Source organism: Notolepis coatsorum, assembly GCF_963971535.1.
Source record: "Notolepis coatsorum genome assembly, chromosome: 1".
Lineage (NCBI taxonomy): Eukaryota > Metazoa > Chordata > Actinopteri > Aulopiformes > Paralepididae > Notolepis > Notolepis coatsorum.
Window position 1 is genome coordinate 249,522,049 of NC_140165.1, and position 21,388 is coordinate 249,543,436.

At 43.1% G+C, this 21,388-nt stretch overlaps 1 protein-coding gene across 1 annotated transcript; it reads left to right on the forward strand.

Moving 5' to 3' along the window:
- Positions 1-7,898: 7,898 nt before the first annotated feature.
- On the forward strand, positions 7,899-19,963 carry LOC311245882 (G2/mitotic-specific cyclin-B2-like). Its single transcript, XM_084335909.1, has 8 exons — positions 7,899-8,047; positions 9,035-9,145; positions 9,332-9,607; positions 10,692-10,853; positions 14,537-14,773; positions 16,754-16,894; positions 18,176-18,286; positions 18,595-19,963. The coding sequence occupies exons 1-8, from the start codon at positions 8,021-8,023 to the stop codon at positions 18,703-18,705; spliced, it is 1,176 nt and encodes a 391-aa protein (XP_084192035.1). The 5' UTR covers positions 7,899-8,020; the 3' UTR covers positions 18,706-19,963.
- The last annotated feature ends 1,425 nt before the right edge of the window (positions 19,964-21,388 follow it).

Consider the following 21,388-nt stretch of genomic DNA (forward strand, 5'->3'; position numbering starts at 1 on the left):
GAAAAAACCCTCAGCACGGAACTAGGCAAAATCTGCATATGGCTCGCTGATAACAAACTATCATTACACATGGGCAAAACAGAGTCCATTCTCTTCGGTTCAAATAACAAACTCAGCAAGACCGACGGCTTCTCAGTTACAGTGGGTGACAATATTGTCACAAGGAAAGACGAAATTACCTACCTGGGTTCCATCCTAGAGGCAAATCTTTCCTGTGACAAAATGGCATCCAATGTAATAAAAAAAGTCAACCAACGAACTAGATTCTTGTACCGAATCTCCTCTCTGGTAAACAAGAATACCCTGAAGACTCTGGCAGGAGCACTCATTCAAGGGTACTATGACTATGCGTGCACCTCATGGTACCAAAGCACCTCAAAGGCGCTTAAAACAAAATTACAAACATCACAAAACAAACTGGTCAGACTACTACTTGACCTGAACCCCAGAACCCACCTCACCCCTGCCCACTTTGCCAACCTAGGATGGCTTAGAGTAGACGACAGAGTACAGCAACTTGCAATGGGCCTGGTCTACAAGATACACTATACGACCGGGGTGCCCATGTACATGTCAAAATACTTCCCAAAGGTCAGTGAATACCACAACCACTACACCAGAGGAAGCTCAACAAATCATGTTAAACCCAGATTCGGCTCAAACAAGGGACTAAACACGTTTCGCAATTATGCCACAACAATGTGGAACGCCCTACCCAAAGCTGTAAAGGAATGTGAATCCCTGCCCACATTCAAAACCGCCCTTAAAGAGCACCTACGGGAGGCTGCAATTCGAAACTGGCCACCGTAAATGCCCAAAACCCCCACCACCTCCTAATAGACAGTCTCCTCCCCACCGCATGTATATATTCCCTCCCCGCCGTATGTATATTTCCCTCCCACCCACCCACCCCCTCCTAATGTACAGTCCCCTCCCCATCATATGTATATACTCTGTCAGGATCTAGGGGTAACAGTACTGTATATTTGAATACCGCCTATGTCACAAATGTATCAGTACTAAATACCTATATGTCCCTATGCCATAAATGTCATGTATGTTGTGTATGTCATAAATGTCTATATGAATTGAAAATGGGGGACCCTGATGGAAACAAGACAAACGTCTTTCTCAGGTCTGCATCCCCTTAACAATTGTATGTATTGAGCCGTACTGTATTGTACCCATTCTGCAATCTGTTAAATAAAGTTTTCATTCATTCATTCATTCATTCAGAGAGAGAGACAGAGAGAGAGAGAGAGAGAGAGAGAGAGAGAGAGAGAGAGAGAGGATTCACTTCCTTGTGTGCGTCCAGCAGACCAGGGGCTGTTGCAGTGGAAAAAGACAGGCCGTTATTGATAAGGCCCCCCCCCTTCCCTCCTCCCTCCCTCCCTCCCTCCCTCCCTCCCTCCCTCCCTCCCTCCCTCCCTCCCTCTCTCTTCCTTTCTTCTTTTTTTCTTTCTTTCACTCTCTCCCTCTGTATCATTCTGCTCTCCGTGGGCGGTGTTTCTGTGCGGGTCCCCTTCTCTCTCTCTCCCTCTCCCGTTCGGGGGTGTGTGCTGTGCGGCAGCTTGTGCTCCCGAATAGGTCTCTCTCTCTCTCTCCCTCTCTCTCTCTGTCTCTCCCTCTCTCTCTCCCTCTCTCTCTCCCTCTCTATCTCTCTCTCTCTCTCCCTCGCAGAGTGCATGCAGAGGTGTCGGGTTTCACTCTGCCTCGCAGTATGAGGACGTGGTTTCCACTCGCTGTGTAGTCTAGGTAGATTGTGGGCGGGCATTAGCTCCAACCACAGAGCCAATCGCATCACTGTCCGCTTACCCAGGGCCCCGGTGACGTCACGATATGCCTCAAATCAGGATGACCTAATTAAATCTAGCAGGAAATGGTCTGAGCTGAATGAGAGCAATCCGCCAATATGGTATTTAGACACAAAAACACATTGATACTAACTCCTATTACTATAATACAATGCTAGAGACTGAAAAATGACATTTATAATGCATGTCACCTTTAATTTCTTTGATGGCTCAAATGTATCCTCTAGTAGTCGATTTTGTGTTTTGAGCACAAAGTTCATCATAGATCTAGCCTCTTTATTTTGCTCTCAAAGTGCACCAGATTGATGCATTTAACTTAAAATGTACAAAAAAATTATAATTCGGGGGGGGGGGGGGCATGCCCCCGGACCCCCCTAGAGGGGCAGAGGTTCACCCACCACAGTCTCACAAATTCCTGTGGGAAACACTGTTGTATATTACTGTTGCACTTTACTGTTACATTTGCACTCGGATGCCAAACTTTTTTCGTTGTACTGTACTTGTGCTGTATGATGACAATACATTTGAATCTAATCTAATCTATTCTAATGCAGAGGAATGTGAAGGAGAATTGCCTGAAAACCCTCCAGAGGCTTGAAACGCAGCTTCTCCAGTCAGTACATTACAGGACATAGTTTCATCAATGTGGAATATACAGTTAGCATGTATCTATCAATGAGTTAAACATGAATACAAAGACAACAAATACATAGTTTACATAACACTAAACATCAATGTATTCATATAGTTATTAGACTACTACAAAAATGCTAATACTAAGACACAATGCTAATTACTAAATTAAAACACAGCACAGAGACATTAAGATATATCTCTCCCTCTCCCTCTCCCTCTCCCTCTCTTTCTTTCTCTCACTCACTCCACACACACATTAACAGAGACACACACACATGTAACGGATGTTCTGTCCGTGTTCTCCTTTCCTGCGTTGTGTTCTTTGTGTGAGAGGCTTAGGGATGAGTCGGCACACGTGAACACTGTTCAATCATTTATTTGATGGTTTTCAATGGAGGCCACCTGTATGAAATGGGTGGTCGAAATACCACAAAAGGAATAGCGTCAACATGTGTTCACTCGTCAAGTCTCCCACGTTGAATGCTTGTTGCAACTGAATTACATTACACAATAAATCGACATCTTAAGGCACACATACCTGTATGAAATGGGTGGTCGAAATACCACAAAAGGAATAGCGTCAACATGTGTTCACTCGTCAAGTCTGTTGACAAAGAACAACCAATTGACTATATTGCACGGTGAAATACACCGTCTAAAACCTCCAATTGTGCATATAACCTAACCACACCATTCATTACAACACTATTGAGTCATTATCATTTGTTAACATTGAATTCGTATACAAAATATATATACAACAGAGTAATACATAAAAGTGCTGCGCGCTACAATAGTCAAACGTACCTCCCACGTTGAATGCTTGTTGCAACTGAACCTCCAAACCGGAAAAGGTTGCTTCTATCATCGCGCTAATAATTGACCCGGAAGGCGAAACTCTCGAATGTGAACTTTCTCAAGTTACGTTCAAATAAAAGTGCCTTTGGTATAAAGAAATAATAAATAATAATAACCACTTGGAGACATTTGTAAAAGGATTTGGTGACATTTCAATCCTTAATAAAATAATAAACAATGTCCAATTGACCTGGTTACATTCACCCCTCCTGAAATTTCACCAACATCCTGTGTCAGCAGAGCAAGGGGGACATACAAAGAGAAAAAAAATATATAGGTAGTCTATCACTGACCCAAACTGGCACAAGATACAAGGACCCAGTCCCCTAGTCGACTCAAAAGTCACCCCCAAAAGAGGTTCAGAGAATAAAAAAGATTGATCAAGTCTCAGAATTCCCTTAGACCAGCACGACGCCTGATACGCCACACCATTCTTGGCACTTATTAAAGAAATGATAGACACCTAAGAAAAAAAATTATCTGACCGGGTATCTAGTGCTCCAGGCTCTAGCTCCATCCCTCACACTCGTTCCTGAGCTATCACTCCTGCAACAGGAGGTATCTAGCATCTGAGTGTATAGAGAAAAAAACAGAAATCCCCACTAACACCCACTGGCTCCAAATAAAAATACATACTGGGTCTCTAGTGCTCCAGGCTCCAGCTCCATCCCTCACACTCGTACCTGAGCTATCACTCCTGCAACAGGAGGTATCTAGCATCTGAGTATCGAGAGGAAACAGAATCCCACACTAAGGTAGAAAAAAAACTGGAATACTCAATACTGTAGTAGAAAAAAACTTGGATGAATGAAATAATTATATTGCAATAATGGATTGACCAAACAGATCAATAACATTCACATTATGTACAATGACGATAACTAAATTTCCTACACATTCAATCGTAACATTATTTACATGACTTTTTTCTTTCTTTTTCCACTATTCCAATTGTCCATGTCCATGTCAGCCCAATCAGTGAACTGCACACCAAACCGTTCATCAGCCCACTGGCTTACCTGGGCGCGGTCCATGGAACCACCTGACATTTTTCTCCTTTCTTCAAAAAAAATAAAAAGAAAAAAAAGTTTATCACCGGCCACTAGATGGCAGCGTCTCACCACTGATGAATTGATGAGGCTGTGTTGGTTGACTGGAGGCAGCTCCCCGGTGAACGATTTGATAACGTTCTCCTTTCTTTGATCTTTATCCGGGTCCCGGCATCAATGTAACGGATGTTCTGTCCGTGTTCTCCTTTCCTGCGTTGTGTTCTTTGTGTGAGAGGCTTAGGGATGAGTCGGCACACGTGAACACTGTTCAATCATTTATTTGATGGTCTTCAATGGAGGCCACCTGTATGAAATGGGTGGTCGAAATACCACAAAAGGAATAGCGTCAACATGTGTTCACTCGTCAAGTCTCCCACGTTGAATGCTTGTTGCAACTGAATTACATTACACAATAAATCGACATCTTAAGGCACACATACCTGTATGAAATGGGTGGTCGAAATACCACAAAAGGAATAGCGTCAACATGTGTTCACTCGTCAAGTCTGTTGACAAAGAACAACCAATTGACTATATTGCACGGTGAAATACACCGTCTAAAACCTCCAATTGTGCATATAACCTAACCACACCATTCATTACAACACTATTGAGTCATTATCATTTGTTAACATTGAATTCTTATACAAAATATATATACAACAGAGTAATACATAAAAGTGCTGCGCGCTACAATAGTCAAACGTACCTCCCACGTTGAATGCTTGTTGCAACTGAACCCCCAAACCGGAAAAGGTTGCTTCTATCATCGCGCTAATAATTGACCCGGAAGGCGAAACTCTCGAATGTGAACTTTCTCAAGTTACATTCAAATAAAAGTGCCTTTGGTATAAAGAAATAATAAATAATAATAACCACTTGGAGACATTTGTAAAAGGATTTGGTGACATTTCAATCCTTAATAAAATAATAAACAATGTCCAATTGACCTGGTTACACACACATACACATTAAAGTGGAAATGAAGCAGTGAGCAATGTGATCCTAGTTTGTTTGTTGTGTACCTTGTGTAAGACAGGGTTCTATAATCAAATGTGAAATCTATCTTATTTGTCTGAAAAATCAAATATAATATCCCTGTTTTCAACATGGGCGCCGCCATTTTGTTGCTGACGTCATGGCTGACGTCATACCGCTGGTTGGGTGTATACACTCTGGTTAGCTGCCTATAGTGAATGGGTCAGTCAGCAAATAAAATGTTGCCTACAAAACAACGGGACCGCGGTGGTTCTGTTTGTATTGCTCCTGGCTGTTCAAACTAATTTTACCATGTGAGAGAGAGGAAAGTTGGTTAATTTCCACAAACTACCAGTGAAAAAAACAGTGTTGTTGGCACGTTGGCTCAGGTTGGCTGCACTCAGGCGGCGCGACCAGCCTGTTGGACAGGGAAGGAGGATCTGCAGCGAACACTTCATTGCCTCGGATTATGTTGTTGGGGGTGGAAGGTTTGTCCAGAAGACCACTAATCAGCTGAAGCCTGATGCGGTTCCCTCGGTCTTCGACAGACAGACCGGCGTTAGCTCTCGGGAGCGATCGCTAGCTAGTTGGCACCAGCCGGGGACCGGAGTTAGCTCTCGGGAGCGTCGCGGAGCATTCAGCCTGCTGGCTACCTAGATCCACTTCAACCAGCCGAGCGTCGGGAGCTCCAGCAGCTTGTCGATGTGCTAATAGCCTGGAGCCAGCTACCGTTAGCTTGCCGAGGCTCCAGCACACCGACAAGCTGTGTAGCCAGCTACCGTTAGCTTGCCGAGGCTCCAGCACACAGACAAGCTGTGTAGCTAGCTACCGTTAGCTTGCCGAGGCTCCAGCACACCGACAAGCTGTGTAGCTAGCTAACGTTAGCTTGCAGAGGCTCCAGCACACCGACAAGCTGTGTAGCCAGCTACCGTTAGCTTGCAGAGGCTCCAGCACACCGACAAGCTGTGTAGCTAGCTACCGTTAGCTTGCCGAGGCTCCAGCACACCGACAAGCTGTGTAGCTAGCTACCGTTAGCTTGCCGAGGCTCCAGCACACCGACAAGCTGTGTAGCCAGCAGGCTGAATGCTCCGCGACGCTGGTTGAAGTGGGTCTAGGTAGCCAGCAGGCTGAATGCTCCGCGACGCTCCCGGTTGCTAACGCCGGCCCCGGCTGGTGCTAACTAGCTAGCGATCGCTCCCGAGAGCTAACTCCGGTCCCCGGCTGGTGCCAACTAGCTAGCGATAGCTCCCGAGAGCTAACGCCGGTCTGTCTGTCGAAGACCGAGGGAACCGCATCAGGCTTCAGCTGATTAGTGGTCTTCTGGACAAACCTTCCACCCCCAACAACATAATCCGAGGCAATGAAGTGTTCGCTGCAGATCCTCCTTCCCTGTCCAACAGGCTGATCACGCCGCCTGAGTGCAGCCAGCCTGAGCCAACGTGCCAACAACACTGTTTTTTTCACTGGTAGTTTGTGGAAATTAACCAACTTTCCTCTCTCTCACATGGTAAAATTAGTTTGAACAGCCAGGAGCAATACAAACAGAACCACCGCGGTCCCGTTGTTTTGTAGGCAACATTTTATTTACTGACTGACCCATTCACTATAGGCAGCTAACCAGAGTGTATACACCCAACCAGTGGCATGACATCAGCAACAAAATGGCCGCGCCCATAATGCTAAATGCTTCAGAAATGCACACAACAAATCGTTTTTTCTTAGAAACTGCTTATTTTTATAACGTGATTTCTTCTGTGGCTTATCTAAATACTAATGTGATGCTATGAATATGTATTTATCGCACTGCTTCATTTCCACTTTAACCCAACGCTGGACACTACAGCATCTGCGTAAACTCCGGACCAGATCAAAAGGTCAGTCACAATCAGAGCATCCACTTAAGTCCATTAGACCCTTTGGGGGGCGACCTCTGACCTCACCAGATTAGCCCAGATCTGAGTCAGAGAAATAACTCACCTCATATTGTCACAAATGCCACAAGTCGTTAAATATACGACCACCCAAAGCAATATAAAATCTCGACCAGACACCACACTCACTGATCCTTATAAATAAGGATTAACACACACACACAAATGCACACACAAACATTTACTCACACGCACACCCCCACACATACCCACTACCGTCTGACACTGTGATTGTTATTTGTGTGTTGTTATTTTGTATATTGTACAGGACTGTAACATTGTCTTATTGTATAGTATTTAATGTTTCTGTATAGTATTTTATGTTTCTCTTTTATTACTTGTGTGATTTTATTACTGCACCTTAGATTTGAGTCCCAATCTCGTTGTATGCAAATATAATGACAATAAAGTACAATCTAATCTAATCGAATTAAGGAGTAGTACTCATTCCAGCCGGAGAGAGGCAGCAATGCGCCACAAAGCGCCTAGTCTGTCGTAAACCTTGATGAAAGAAGAAGATTCCACACAATTGCATTGGTTGCCAACCAATGGAAACCGTGCATTGTGTTACGCCGTATCCAATGAGATGGGGTGGAGCAGTATTTAAAGCCTGTTATCTGGATCCGTGTCGATGTCAGCTGTTTATTGAGATATTTGTCAACGTTACCAGCTACCGTTACATGCTAAGTGCTACTGCTAACTATTTAATTTACGTTTTTCTAAAAGCATCGTACGTGGCATATCAACGTTAAGCATGTCGTCTTTGTCGATTCGACCTGTGGTAAGTATTCTTGTTGATATTGGTATTGTTGTATTGCTGTTATGATGAATTGAAAATGGGGGACCCTGATGTAAACAAGACTAACGTCTTTCTCTGGTCTGCATCCCCTTAACAATTGTGTGTATTTAGCCGTACTGTACTGTATTGGGTATTCTGCAATCTGTTAATCAAGTTTTCAATCAATCTCTTCTAACTGTAGCAGGCTGCTGCTTGCTGGCTAACCTTAGCTTCTAACTGTAGCAGGCTGCTGCTTACTGGCTAACCTTAGCTTCTAACTGTAGCAGGCTGCTGCTTACTGGCTAACGTTAGCTTCTAACTGTAGCAGGCTGCTGCTTACTGGCTAACGTTAGCTTCTAACTGTAGCAGGCTGCTGCTTACTGGCTAACCTTAGCTTCTAACTGTAGCAGGCTGCTGCTTACTGGCTAACGTTAGCTTCTAACTGTAGCAGGCTGCTGCTTACTGGCTAACGTTAGCTTCTAACTGTAGCAGGCTGCTGCTTACTGGCTAACCTTAGCTTCTAACTGTAGCAGGCTGCTGCTTACTGGCTAACCTTAGCTTCTAACTGTAGCAGGCTGCTGCTTGCTGGATAACCTTAGCTTCTAACTGTAGCAGGCTGCTGCTTGCTGGATAACCTTAGCTTCTAACTGTAGCAGGCTGCTGCTTGCTGGATAACCTTAGCTTCTAACGCTGCTGCTTGCTAACCTTAGCTGATGTTGGCTTTTTTTTTGTGACCACACAGCATCAAGTTTTTTTTTTTTTTTTTTATTATTGCAAAACAAAAATTATTAAAAGTATCAAGTTTGTTTATTATTTGTCACAATACATACTTCGTACATCGTTGCTAGCTCTATCGACGAGTTTTTTATGCATTACATACACAAAGCTCTAACTTACATTGGTTGCCTGCTTTTCAAGTTTATATGTGCTGCTTCTGACATGCAAACATCTGCATTATTCTTGAATGCTTTGAGTATTTGTTTGTCGCAGGCTAACGAAAACCCAGCACAGATGAGTAAAGTCACTGTTCGTCGAGCGAAGAGGGGTGTCCTTGGGGAAATCTCCAACGTGCCCAGTAACTTCATGGCGGTGCAAACAAAGGTCGAGTAGAGTAACGTTGCGTTTCATTTGTCACGTATAAAGTAAATGCACATTACTGTGAAATGCTTGGTTCTGTATGAGCCCCCTTAGAATGTGCTTCATGCAGTAAAAATAAAGTCAAACAATATACAAACCAAGGTACGACTTAAAAGTACAAAATGCAAACTGATGTCACTGTTTCTACAGAACTCTGGACCAGTCAAGTCTTCAACCGAGTCGTCTCTCAACGAAAAGACTAAACTAATCCATGCAGTCAAGCCCATCGGTCGACCAGTGTTTCAAGTTCCTCTCCCTTTCGTGCCAGAAGAGCCACCTAATGTCTCTATAAAAACGGACGAACTCTGCCAGGCTTTCTCTGAGACTCTCCTCACCGTGGACGACATTGATGAGGGTGATTCAGACATGCCACATCTGTGCTCTGAATATGTGACCGACATCTATGCCTACCTGCGGGTACTGGAGGTAATTCAATACCTTGTCTTATAGGGACTGCATTTCATTGACCTGTAATTGACAAGATTTTGGGATGTGTGTTTGAAATGTAAAGATTTAAATGACTTACTGGCTTTATAATTTACAATACCTTTTGTCAATGCTGCAATATTCAGTTGATCGTTTTGTAAAGTTCTTTGTTTATCATCTATGCAATGTTTGTATTATGTCTTTTCCTCAAACGGGAGCTATGTAATCTGTGCCATGCAGATCGGTTTCCCTGGTTGAAGTTGCATGCCAGGTCGTGTACTATGGCATGGCATGGCAAGGCTCCTGCAAACGCCATTGCGTGTGATTACGCAGCTCCGTTTGAGGATGAGCAGTGCTGCGTTTGATATGGTACTTTACAAAAGAAACGCTGAATATTGCAACTCCCACGGTATTGGAATGGTGCAAAGCTTTGTATAGGAATGGTATCCAGTCTGCTTGATCGGATCCTACTAGGTTGTGCTGCCTTGCTTTCTGTCACCAGGGTTCACACAGGTCCTTTAGTGCTTAAAGTGCTTGATTTTTGTTTGGCCTGGAATTCCTTGAGCAGCCCATTTTAACCAGGTGATTAAAAAGTCCTTGAAATTCGAATCAACCAATCGCATTGAAAGTTTGTTCATCCATGATAAAATAGTTCTGAATAAAGACATTTATTTATTTACAGTAACTAATTGTGTGAAATTTGTTTTAATTGCCAAAAGTAGATGCAACGTTTCGACCGACCCTTGTCTTTTTCAAGTAACCGGAAGGGTTGGTCGAATCGTATCTACTGCTATTTTGTCAATTAAAACACCTTGGAGCATCAAGTGAGTAGCGAGCCCCGCTTTGTTTTATGTATTACTGTTTTTACAGTTTGGCTCAGCACCAAGAAACTGAGGATGTGTTTTTTCAAAATTGTTTTTTTTAAGCCATAAATATTGTATCAAAAACTGCATTTTTAAAAGTGAATTGTATCCTTTTAAAATGAGTGGTGCTTGTAAAAGTACTTGAATCTCATTTTGCACTCTGTGGGAACCCTGTGTCACACATCAGTAATGAGTTCTGTGCCACAACCTTTTGTGTCCAGGTTCAGCAGGCCGTGAAACCCAAATACATGCAGCAGGATTACGAGATAACAGGGCGCATGAGAGCGCTCCTCATCGACTGGCTGGTCCAGGTTCACTCCAGGTTCCAGCTGCTGCAGGAGACCTTGTATCTCACCGTTGCCATCATGGATCGATTTCTTCAGGTCAGAACCTTTGACGATCTCCCCATTTTCAATGCCTTATTTTTTTTATGGAATCAATGATGCAAAGTAACTCTTAACCTTTAAACGTAATGTGAAGCGATGTGTTTGGTTCTTCAGTTTAGCCAGGGATGTTGCACTTGTTCTGTCAGGCACACACCTTTTGAATGGAGGCAGCTGCAACGGCGTACAAGACCTAATTTGAGCATGGGAAGTGGCCATCATAAACTTCCATCATAGTGTTCTAAGCTCGTCTAGTTTCATATAAAACTAGTCTCATGGCCAGTACAGGGACTCGCAAGGAGCTTCTATCCCCAGGCCACTGGGATGCTCAATGTGGACTCCATGTAACACTAACTCATCCATTCTACACTCATTGCACATGACATCCAAATGCACACACTCTAAACATTAACCTTAAAGGGGACATGCATTGCTATTCCTAGCACTATTTGGGCAACTTTACACAATTCCTGTGAGTCTATGGAAGACATCTGTAAGGTTTATTTAAAAAAAGATCTTGTTTTATATTTCTAATAGAGTACTCAAAAGCATCATTTTCCAGCCTCAGGAATTCAGCCTAAGCATAAGCGCTTTCAGTGACAGTCATCCACAGTCTGCGAGTGGCAGACAGAGAGAGACACGGAGCACTGTGTAAACACAGCTGCCTGTGTGAGATACGCAGGTCCCCTTCTCTTTCTCTCTCCCGTTTGAGGAAGTCTTCCACTGTGCGCTACAGCTATAGACGAGGTGTTAGTTATGCTCTCGAATCGAGAGGGGGAGAGAGACAGACCGAGAGACGACAGCGTGACATACGTTTGCTCTGTTGCGAGGGTCTATCTGTTTCTCGCTCTGTCAAACCCCGTTTGGTGCGCTACAACCACAGAGCCAATCGGATCACTATCCGCTCCATCCTCGCCATGTCACGATGCGAGTCAAATCAGAATGACCTAATTAAATCGAGCAGGAAATGGTCGGACCTGAATGACGGCAATCCGCCAATATGGTATTTAGAGACACAGACACTGATACTAACTCCTATTACTATAATACAATGCTAGACACTGAAAAAAGATTTTTATAATTCATGGCCCCTTTAAATATTCACTTTTTAAACATTACACCATATTTGATCTATTTATTCCTAAAAGATTTGCTTTTGTACATTCTAGTTTTGTATTGTGTTTGGTCTTTATTATTTTACTCTTTACTGTATGAAGTAATCTCGGGATGCTCGTACACAACCAAGCATTTCACTATAATCAGGGGTGCAGTCGTAATATGGGCGAAGGCCAAACGCCCGTGCACGCGCGCTCCCGTGCACGCGCATACATGTTCCCTCTGTTGCGCACAAAACAGATGATACACCTTGTCTCATCCTTCCAGTGAAGTCGGGAGATCAAGCAACCCCCCACCACACCTACAGGGCTTGTATTTGGTTGTCGGTATCCTATTATTATGCAAAGTCTAGGTGATAAGTGGCGCGACTAGTCATTTTATCACCTAGGCTTTGCATAATAATAGGATGCGCGCACTTCGGCCTCAGTGACGAAGGCCAAACGCCGTTTGCCCGCGTTTGCCCAGCACTGCACCCCTGACTATAATGTACCTCAGTGCCACCAGGGGGCGCACGACTTGGTGCTTGAATGTGTCTAATCTGCCCGTCGCTTATCAAAGAATCATTTTCCAGTCAGTGCTGTCAAGGCAGATTGGTTTTTTATCGCTTCATTTCCGTTTGAGAGCATTTTGAAAAGCACCCGTTTTGAGGTAAAAACGGCCCATTCTGTGATCGCCTTTACTGGAATATCCCAGAACGTTGATATTTGTCGGCCTATTTATGAATCGTTTTCAAATAAACGCTAGATGGATCAATGGTATACGTACACGCACGCACATTCGAGGCGCGCGCTGATAATAGCCGTTTTCATTTCCTCATGGATTTTACAGTGAAACTGCTGGAGCACATATCAGAAAAAAAGCTTATATCTTCATCAAAACGAGTCTGCCGCGGCTCAGTCTCCAGAATGAACTCTGGTAACCCCAGCTGCATCAGTCGACTGGAAAATGTGGACTGGAATATTTTTTTCCCCCATCCTTTTCATTGAGTCTATTCCAAAATCCCTGATGTCATCTGGGAGACGATAGGGGGCGCTTTTTTCACATCTGATCGCCGGCGGCCTTTGGGTAGGCTTGCGTGATGCAATATGATTTCAGATCACTAATAAAAAATTCTGAGAAATCTCGTGAGTGGCTTTCAACGTAACTATTGTAAATCCGAGAAAAGCCGTGAGTGGCAGTCAAAGTGTTAAAGGTCCCATCTTATAAATGGCCTTTTCCAGTGGATTGCATTGTTTTCTAGCAATGTGGGGTTGTACAAACACTGACTAGATGTGAATTTTCAGTCCCATTCCTCCAGTTCAGTTTGAGACAAGATCCTCCCAACTAAACCAAGCCTTCAGAATGACTCTCTCGCTTACGTGAATATATGCTGATCTGCCACGGCCTGCCCACAATTGACTGTGATAAATTGAAATTATGATAAAATGCAGTGTTTCCCCTAGGATTTTTTTCAGGGGGGGTGGTAGGCCCCCAAAACTACTAGCGTTTTCGCGGGGCACCCGTGTCACTTATATGTGGTGTAAACGGTGTCGTCATAGACGCGCGCAGTAAGGCGGTTGTTAGTATCGGTGCATTTCTCTACACTGAGCTGAAATGAAACGATTGCACATAAATTAGGTAAATAAATATTAACAAGGTGATTGATTGATTGCAGAATGGGTACAGTATGGCTCAATACACACTTGTTAAGTGGATGCAGACCAGAGAGACTTTCGTCTTGTTTACATCAGGTTCCCCCATTTTCAAATAATGAATTGTAAGTAAGGGTGCAATCCATTCTTTGTGGATCTAGCCCTGAGACTTGTTACGTGCGATTCTAGTCAGTCTTGTGACGTCGTGAGTTGTCTCGGAATGCATTAGGTAGCTTTTTTTTCTGCGTCTCCGTAGACCGTGCCGCACCACCGTTTTAATGTCTTAGTGAAGATTGATTTATATGAACCCCGATTTTTTTTTTTTTTTTTTTTTTAAGCTAGCTCACCAACGTTACTGTGATTAAAGCGAACTTTAATAATATATTAAAAAAGAATCTGGAGGGGCCGGGCGTCCAGTTAGCGGGGCGGGCCCGCCCATGGTAGGGGAAACACTGAAATGGAGCGAGTGGAAATAATGCAGAAGCGGTTTCCCTGTCGGACACTTGCACTTCCTCAAAAGAGGGAGAGAGGATACGGTGTGAGTCTCGGAGCGATCTCTCCTGCCTCCCCCTTTTGACACACGCACTCGAGCCGCTCACACGCTCTCTCTTGGAGCAATCTCTCTATCTCTCCCCCAAAGTTATCTGCCAGTGCAGGTGGGTGTCACTCAAAGCGCATTGCGAGTATGGGCAGAGCCCAGCCAAAAACAACTTGGAATCTGGCAGGGCAGAAAGTGGTGCACAAAGTACCTGATTAAAAAAATTACAAAACGATGAATTTGATTGGGGAAAAAAAACATACAGTTCCTAGACTCGCAAGGAATAGTGTAAAATTGGCTAAATAGTTCCCCTTTAAACTTGCTATCTTTCTAGTCTGAAGAGAGCTGCCACAGCCTTTGAAATGCAGTAACGTCTCTTACTCCCCCATGTACTTCAGATTCAGCCGGTCACACGTAAGAAGCTGCAGCTGGTCGGCGTGACCTCCATGTGGTTGGCCTCGAAGTACGAGGAGATGTTTCACCCGGAGATCGGAGACTTCGCCTACATCACCGACAACGCCTTTTCAAAGGCTCAGATCCTCGTCATGGAGCAGATGATTCTGAAAGGCCTCAACTTCGAGCTCGGGCGCCCTCTTCCGGTGCACTTCCTCCGACGAGCTTCCAAGGCGGGAAATGTGAGTCTTTGTAGTAAATGGAGCGGTTCACAGCACCGTTCGTGTTATTCGCTTGCAGATGCCCGGAGTTGCGCAACAACTGGTGATTGTGATCAAAATAGCGGGTTTATCCCACCAACGGTGGCCATTGAGCTTGTTGTTGTATGGCGAAACGCAACGTGTGACTTGGCATGCGTGTTGTCTAATTCATTAATGTGCCGTGCATACGCTCACACAGGCATTCCTAATCCCTGCCGGTTTAGATTTTGTTTTTATAATTTCAAACTTTTCCTGAATCTTATAGACTTCTGCAATATTGGAATTGAACACATTCCCGGCCATTGGGCGCCGTCTAATCTCACTCTATAAGGCCAGCATTTCAAAACAGACTTGCATTGTGCGTGAGGCTGTTTGTAGAGCTAAATCTATACTTTATAGTATTGCTATCTGTCCATTCTCATTGTCAATTGAGACCATAAACCGTCCCTTCAAAATGGCTTAAAGAAATAATTTTTTCATCAATACGTTCTCATTTTATAGCGTCTTGAATATAAGCGTTATATGGGATTTGGTCTAGTATATTTCCTGGAAGGCGAGATACAGGGCGCTAAGCTAATAACATTAAATCGAACAGCGTTTTGGCACTACAGAAGCTAAAACTCAAAATGCATATAGTCTGTATTCATGGTCCACCATGAAAGGGGGGGAAGGGGGACGTCGTTTCTGATTGATTACCAATAACGGCGTTAGACAACATTCGCTGATCTCCTGGTTGGCTATGGTAACAAGGCCTGATCAGCATGTAATTTTCATGAAAAAGATCTTACCGTGGGCCGGTTGGATCCCCAAAAGGATTTCCCAGTTATCGATCGCCATCTGGCATAACAAATCGCCCAATCGCATGGCTTTTCTCTCCAGACAAACTGTTTCAAAAACTTCAGCTCAACTTAACCTCTTGAGCCCTAGCCATATTTTCAGAATTTGTCTAAAAGTACACACTCAAGTAAATGGAAGATTGCTCCACTTCTACAAGGTCAATTTGCATGTTCTTATCTAGGGACTACTATGGACCTCAGGGAATGTGTCCAGTGTCATAAATATTCTGTCACTATTCTTGAGTAAATTGTAATGAACCAAAGGGGGAAAAAATCATCTTTGACCGTGACACTGACATAACTCCATGCTAACATTGACCAGATGTGAGAAATTTGAGCTCATTCAGCACCTTCTTGAGATGTGTACAAAAAACCTAAGCAAATTAGTAAAGGGAAGATGATTAAACGGAAGGTTTTGTAGATGCAGTACTGAATTCTGCTATCTGGACAAATGCAATTTGAAATATTATTATAGAATACCAGGCCTATAAATGACCTTATTATAGCCAACTCGCACATCTATGGATTGGCCAAATCTCCTCTTTCAAATGGCAAGAGTTTACTATCTCCAGGCGGCGCAGGAAGAACTGAATGTACTGTATGTACAGTTCCTTCTTATAATGGATATGGCTCCGCCATTTTGGATCGTATTGTAAGTAACGGGGATTGTTGCTAAATGTTCACAGAAGGGAGACACTAACTGCTCTCCATGCCAATAACGTTCGCTGTGTACTTTGGCGCAGGCCTCGCATATCGGCATGTAACTCGAGAAACGCTGAACGGATTTTGTAGCCTTAAACGGCAATCGACAGGCAACAAATGGGGCTTTAATTCTATATTGTATTAAAAAAGAAAATCACACCCGAGCCGCTAGAGGGCTGCAAGTGACGTGTCGCGCCGGTGAGCAAATCGTCCTCAAGAGTGCCCTTGTTAATACTTTTTATGCCAATTGCAAAGATCAGTTCTTGAAATGAGATTGGGTTACCTTGATGCATTTTCAGCAAATATATCCTGGGGAAATTATTTCCTAACCTGATTTGTGTTTGGATGTCATGCCAGGCGGATGGCGGCCAAGCGTTTTTAAAATCTACTTCTGTATCTTAAGTTTTGTTTTCTTGTCTGTTAGGCTGATGCAGAGAGGCACACTCTGGCCAAGTATCTGATGGAGTTGACCCTCCTGGACTACGACATGGTGCACTACCACCCCTCTGAGATCGCTGCTGCCTCCCTGTGCCTCTCCCAGCTGCTGCTTGACGAGCTGCCATGGGTAAGACGGGTGTGGGGCTGGAGTCCTTGATGCTGTGGGGAATTATCTGCTGAATTGGTGCGATAGTTAGGGTTGGTTACCTGTGAATCGATACCCAACACTACCTTTTTCCAGTACTTTAGTCTCAAAAAAATCTACCTACCTCAGTTCTAAAAAATAGCATCTAAACTATTAATTATTTAGAACAATTTGTTAATATATAATATTGCAGCAATTGTTGTCTGCATCTAGCTTTGTAAAGTGTAACCACGACTGTTTTCAGCTTGCCATTGGCCTGACTGCTTTGTTGTTGCATCAATTAAAATCCTAGGTAAGCATGTATTGTGTATTGACGCGAACGTGCGGCACACTTCATAGGTTTCGTTTCGCGGTAAACAAAACGTTGAGGTCATCTGACTTTATACCGGTGGATCTCACGTGATCGGTCGATACCCATAAGTACCGGATTTGGTACCCATCCCTAGCTATAGTGCACGGTAGGAGGAAGGGGGGGGGGTGGTCCTCAAGTGGCGTATCGCATGTTCTCCCAGCATGGACGTCATGAGCTTCTATTGAAGTTTTCAAATGATGTCATATTTTATGACGTAATCATAAAATAAAAATCCTCAATTTGAATAAAGTGATTAATCTGATTAAATGTGTCTTTTAAATTTTTTTATCAACTTTCTTTAATGAATAACTCGTCAGTTTTGTCAAAATAAATAATCCAATAATGGTATGGTTGGTACGAAGTGATGGATTTCTCACTTTGTATGTTGTGTCTGTCCACTATGTTTTTTGTTTTTTATATATATGTAAAGCGACATTGGGTCTTCTGAAAGGCGCTATATAAAATGAATCATTTATGATTTTTTTAAATTTTTATGATTAGTCATATACTATAATAATAGTGTAGCCTAATCTTTATCTGCAACTGTGAAGAATGTCAACGTTATGAATGAAGGTTCAAACTATTCGGTACAGCCCTAGTGATTTGTGTGGGGGAGATGAGTGGCTGAAGGTGCTCCTCATAGAGGAGGTAGGGGGGCTTCTCATCCTTCTCTCCACAAGCACCTAGTTTGTCCAGTTGGACTACGACTCCCCCCTCACCAGTTTGTCGTTTCTTGAGTTGATGTTACACTTTGATCCGGCCGTCAGACCCGTATGATGGAGTCTTTTTGACCCGTGTCTTTCCATTAACCATATTGATGCAGTGGCTGTCTTGTTCTTAAAGTGATGCTCTGCTTTAAACCTGATGTGTATCCAACAGGCGAAACATAAGCTCTGATCTTCCCTCTGCAGTCTCCTACACAGAAGCACTACTCCACATATGACGCGGCCCACCTGAAGCCCATCATGGAGCACATCGCCAAGAACCTGGTGACCGTTAACGACGGCAAAACTAAGTTCCAGGTGCGTTTCCTCTTTATGTTGTAACTTTGTATGAGATGACAAATCAATGATGCTTCATAAAAACATGTTCACGCAATGGGCCCACAAACGCACACACAAAACAAAGTAATTTTGAGAAACTGAACGGTGGGAGTTAAAGTCCATGTATAGACTACTATGCCATGGAAAAGATGTGTCGGGCATGTTTTGGAATGGCAATCTATGAGAAATCGTCAGTCTGAAAACCACTAGTCTCCTTTTTTATTATTTCGTTGACCAATGTAAGGACGTTTGACTGTTGTCTAATTCTCCTCCACCTCTCCAACCAGGCTGTGAAGAGCAAGTACTCAAACAGCAAACTGATGAGGATCAGCCTCATTCCTCAGCTCAAGTCTTCCCTCATCAAGGACATGGCTGCTGCCCTGCTGGGTAACCCCTGAGGTCGCTTCATTCTTTTTTTTTATTTTACCTGGCACTTTATTGGATCCCCCCCCCCCCTTGTGATTTTAGGTCCATGTAAACATTTAATAAAGGTTTCTTTTCTTTTGATTTTCTTTTTCTTTTTTTAAGTAGCCCTTAAAGCTTTCAGCGCCAGACCGCGTCTATACTTTCCACAACAAATTCGTGTTTCCGAGTTTTGCGCTCTGATTGGCCATGCGCGTTTCTGGTCATGTGACATGTGCGCCATCATGGGACGGCAAGTTCTGCGCCTATTTCCGGGTCTAGCCTGCAAACTACCTAACGCCTAGTTTATCACTGGTTAAGCTTAGGTGACTCTTTCGCAGTTGGTTAAGGTTAGAGTTTGGAATCAGGGCAGGCATTCTATCGCCATGCTCTAAGACAAACTCTAACCTTAACCAACTTCGAAAGAGCGCCTAAGCTTAACCATCCAAAAACTTGCTGTCCCACGATTGGCGCACATGTCACATGACCAGAAACGTGCGTGGCCAATCAGAGACGCGGAAACACAAATTTGTTGTGGAAAGTATTCAGGCCGCCAGACCCTATGATAGTCGGGTTATCTCGCCAGTGGTTGAGTGCCATAGTCGGGTTTTCATCGTTTCTTTTATTACATTTTTTATTCATTACAGGTTCACGGACCTCTGTCACCATCTCTTAAAGCGGTGGCGCAGTAGGTACAAGGATGGCTAAAGCTGAAAGTGTTGGTAGCCCTTAATTAAAACGGCATTGCTCCCCTCTTTCAGATAAATAATTTGTCACGGAGGACATGTTCTCTGCTTTACCAATAGTTTTTAACTGTTCTGGTGCCGAGGAACACTTTGACACAGTCTAAAATATTTATCTTTAATTTCTTCTGATTGATACGGTAAATGGTCATGCTGGTTTTTTTTATTGCTACTTTATAACATTTACATCACCACTCTTGTCAACTGACCATGCATTTGCATGGCTTTTGCTCATTTTAAGTAAGATGACTGTTTTATACACCTGCTTTTATCTCATGTTTTTATTGGTAGATATGATTTACTTAAATTCATGTGCTTAACTCATGAACGACTCAAGAGAAACTGTCTGTATATTGTGTGAGTTATGCGAGATACCCTGTTCCCCAAGGGGATTCATATTGTATTTATGTATGGGCTACATTTTCTTGTCAAAGTTCTTTTGTTAAACAAAAGCTTTAATCGATGGAAATATTTTCTACAACATCTAAACTATTAAATTTTATTGCAACAATCTTATGGAATTCTTTTATAGTAACTTTCCTGCCAATGCAGTGATGTCCCAAGTATGAATGTACATTGTTATATTTCTATGGGTATAGTAAATGCTTTTATTTCGATGACTTATCACTCATTAAGCCCTATCCCACATTAACATCTCCCCCCTTCGCAATGGGTTGGTTAAACTAGGGCTGCATAATTTGAGGAAATTTGCTACTGACAGATATTGCCATTATGACACTATTTTAGAGGGTATGGTATTTTTTTGAAAGATGCATTTTTGCACGATTTGTGTACCAAATGTCTTTATAATGAGAAGCTCACATTTGCATTTCGTTTCACCACCACTTCAAAAGGACACACCCACTTGTGGCAAACTGTTCGCTCACTTGGTCAAAGTTGAACTTTGACCTGTAAAATCATGACGCTCAACCAATGAGTTTTGCCTGAGTCAGTGAATGTGACTCAAACAATCCTACAGCCCACTATTGCATCATGCAAGGAAACTTTGAATGGATTTTCCCATCAAAACAACTTTAGTTGTTTAGAATACATGGTTGCATAATTCTGAATAAATAAGCAACAGTGCTATAAATAATATTTCAGCATTTGCATAGAATATAATACTTTTGTGCCGACACATTGTTGGGCTAGTTATTCTGTACTGAAGTTTAATTATGATCTGAAGTCTTACCGCTGAACTCGCAGCTTTGTTCTTATTGCGCCAATAATCAATGTTGAGTACAATGATCTGAATGTTCAGGAAAAAGCACCACACCTTTCTTTTGACAAGTTTATTTATTGTAAAAATGGGTTTCTCCCCCCCCACCCTTCCATGTCCTGGTATGTGTGAATGAGATCCTGGGGAGGGGTGGTGGGTAACTGGGGGAGGGAGGAACAGGGGGCATAACTGCAGATTGAAATGTCCAAGCATTAACGGAAAGGATACTATAGGCGGGGGCAGGGATAAAATGTAAAAATATTTCATTACTGTTTTTTTTCCCCGACACATCTATGCCAAAGAATCTCTATCTACCTATATTGCAGATGTACTTGTTGGTAACTTGACAGAATATGGCTATGGGGCGACAATGTGGTCAAGAGGCATGGTTTCTCTTTAGCCTTTGGCGTTGTTTATTCATTCACATGTTAAACAGCAGCACATGAGTCTTCTCCGTGAGAGGTAGGTGGGGGAGAAGAGACAGATGGGGAGGAGACATCTCTTTAAATACTAGCCACCTGGTATCATGAGTGGCTCCGCCTAGAGCGCCCTCTAGTGGAAACAGTTGTATATGCAGTTAGACAGTTACTTGCAATCCTACATAGAACCTCTAACTTTAACACTCCCACGTAGGGTTGTTTTAGCACACTGGATAACTTCTCAAAACATTTTACAAAGAAAATAATACAATCCAAAACATGGCAGTCAATATCTACA

Bases quoted from the DNA above. Each gene is read 5' to 3' on its own strand.
- LOC311245882 (XM_084335909.1), top strand. From the start codon at position 8,021: ATGTCGTCTTTGTCGATTCGACCTGTG. The intron at 9,146-9,331 runs GTCGAGTAGAGT...CTGTTTCTACAG, and splicing joins TCATGGCGGTGCAAACAAAG to AACTCTGGACCAGTCAAGTC. The intron at 16,895-18,175 runs GTAAGACGGGTG...TTCCCTCTGCAG, and splicing joins TGCTTGACGAGCTGCCATGG to TCTCCTACACAGAAGCACTA.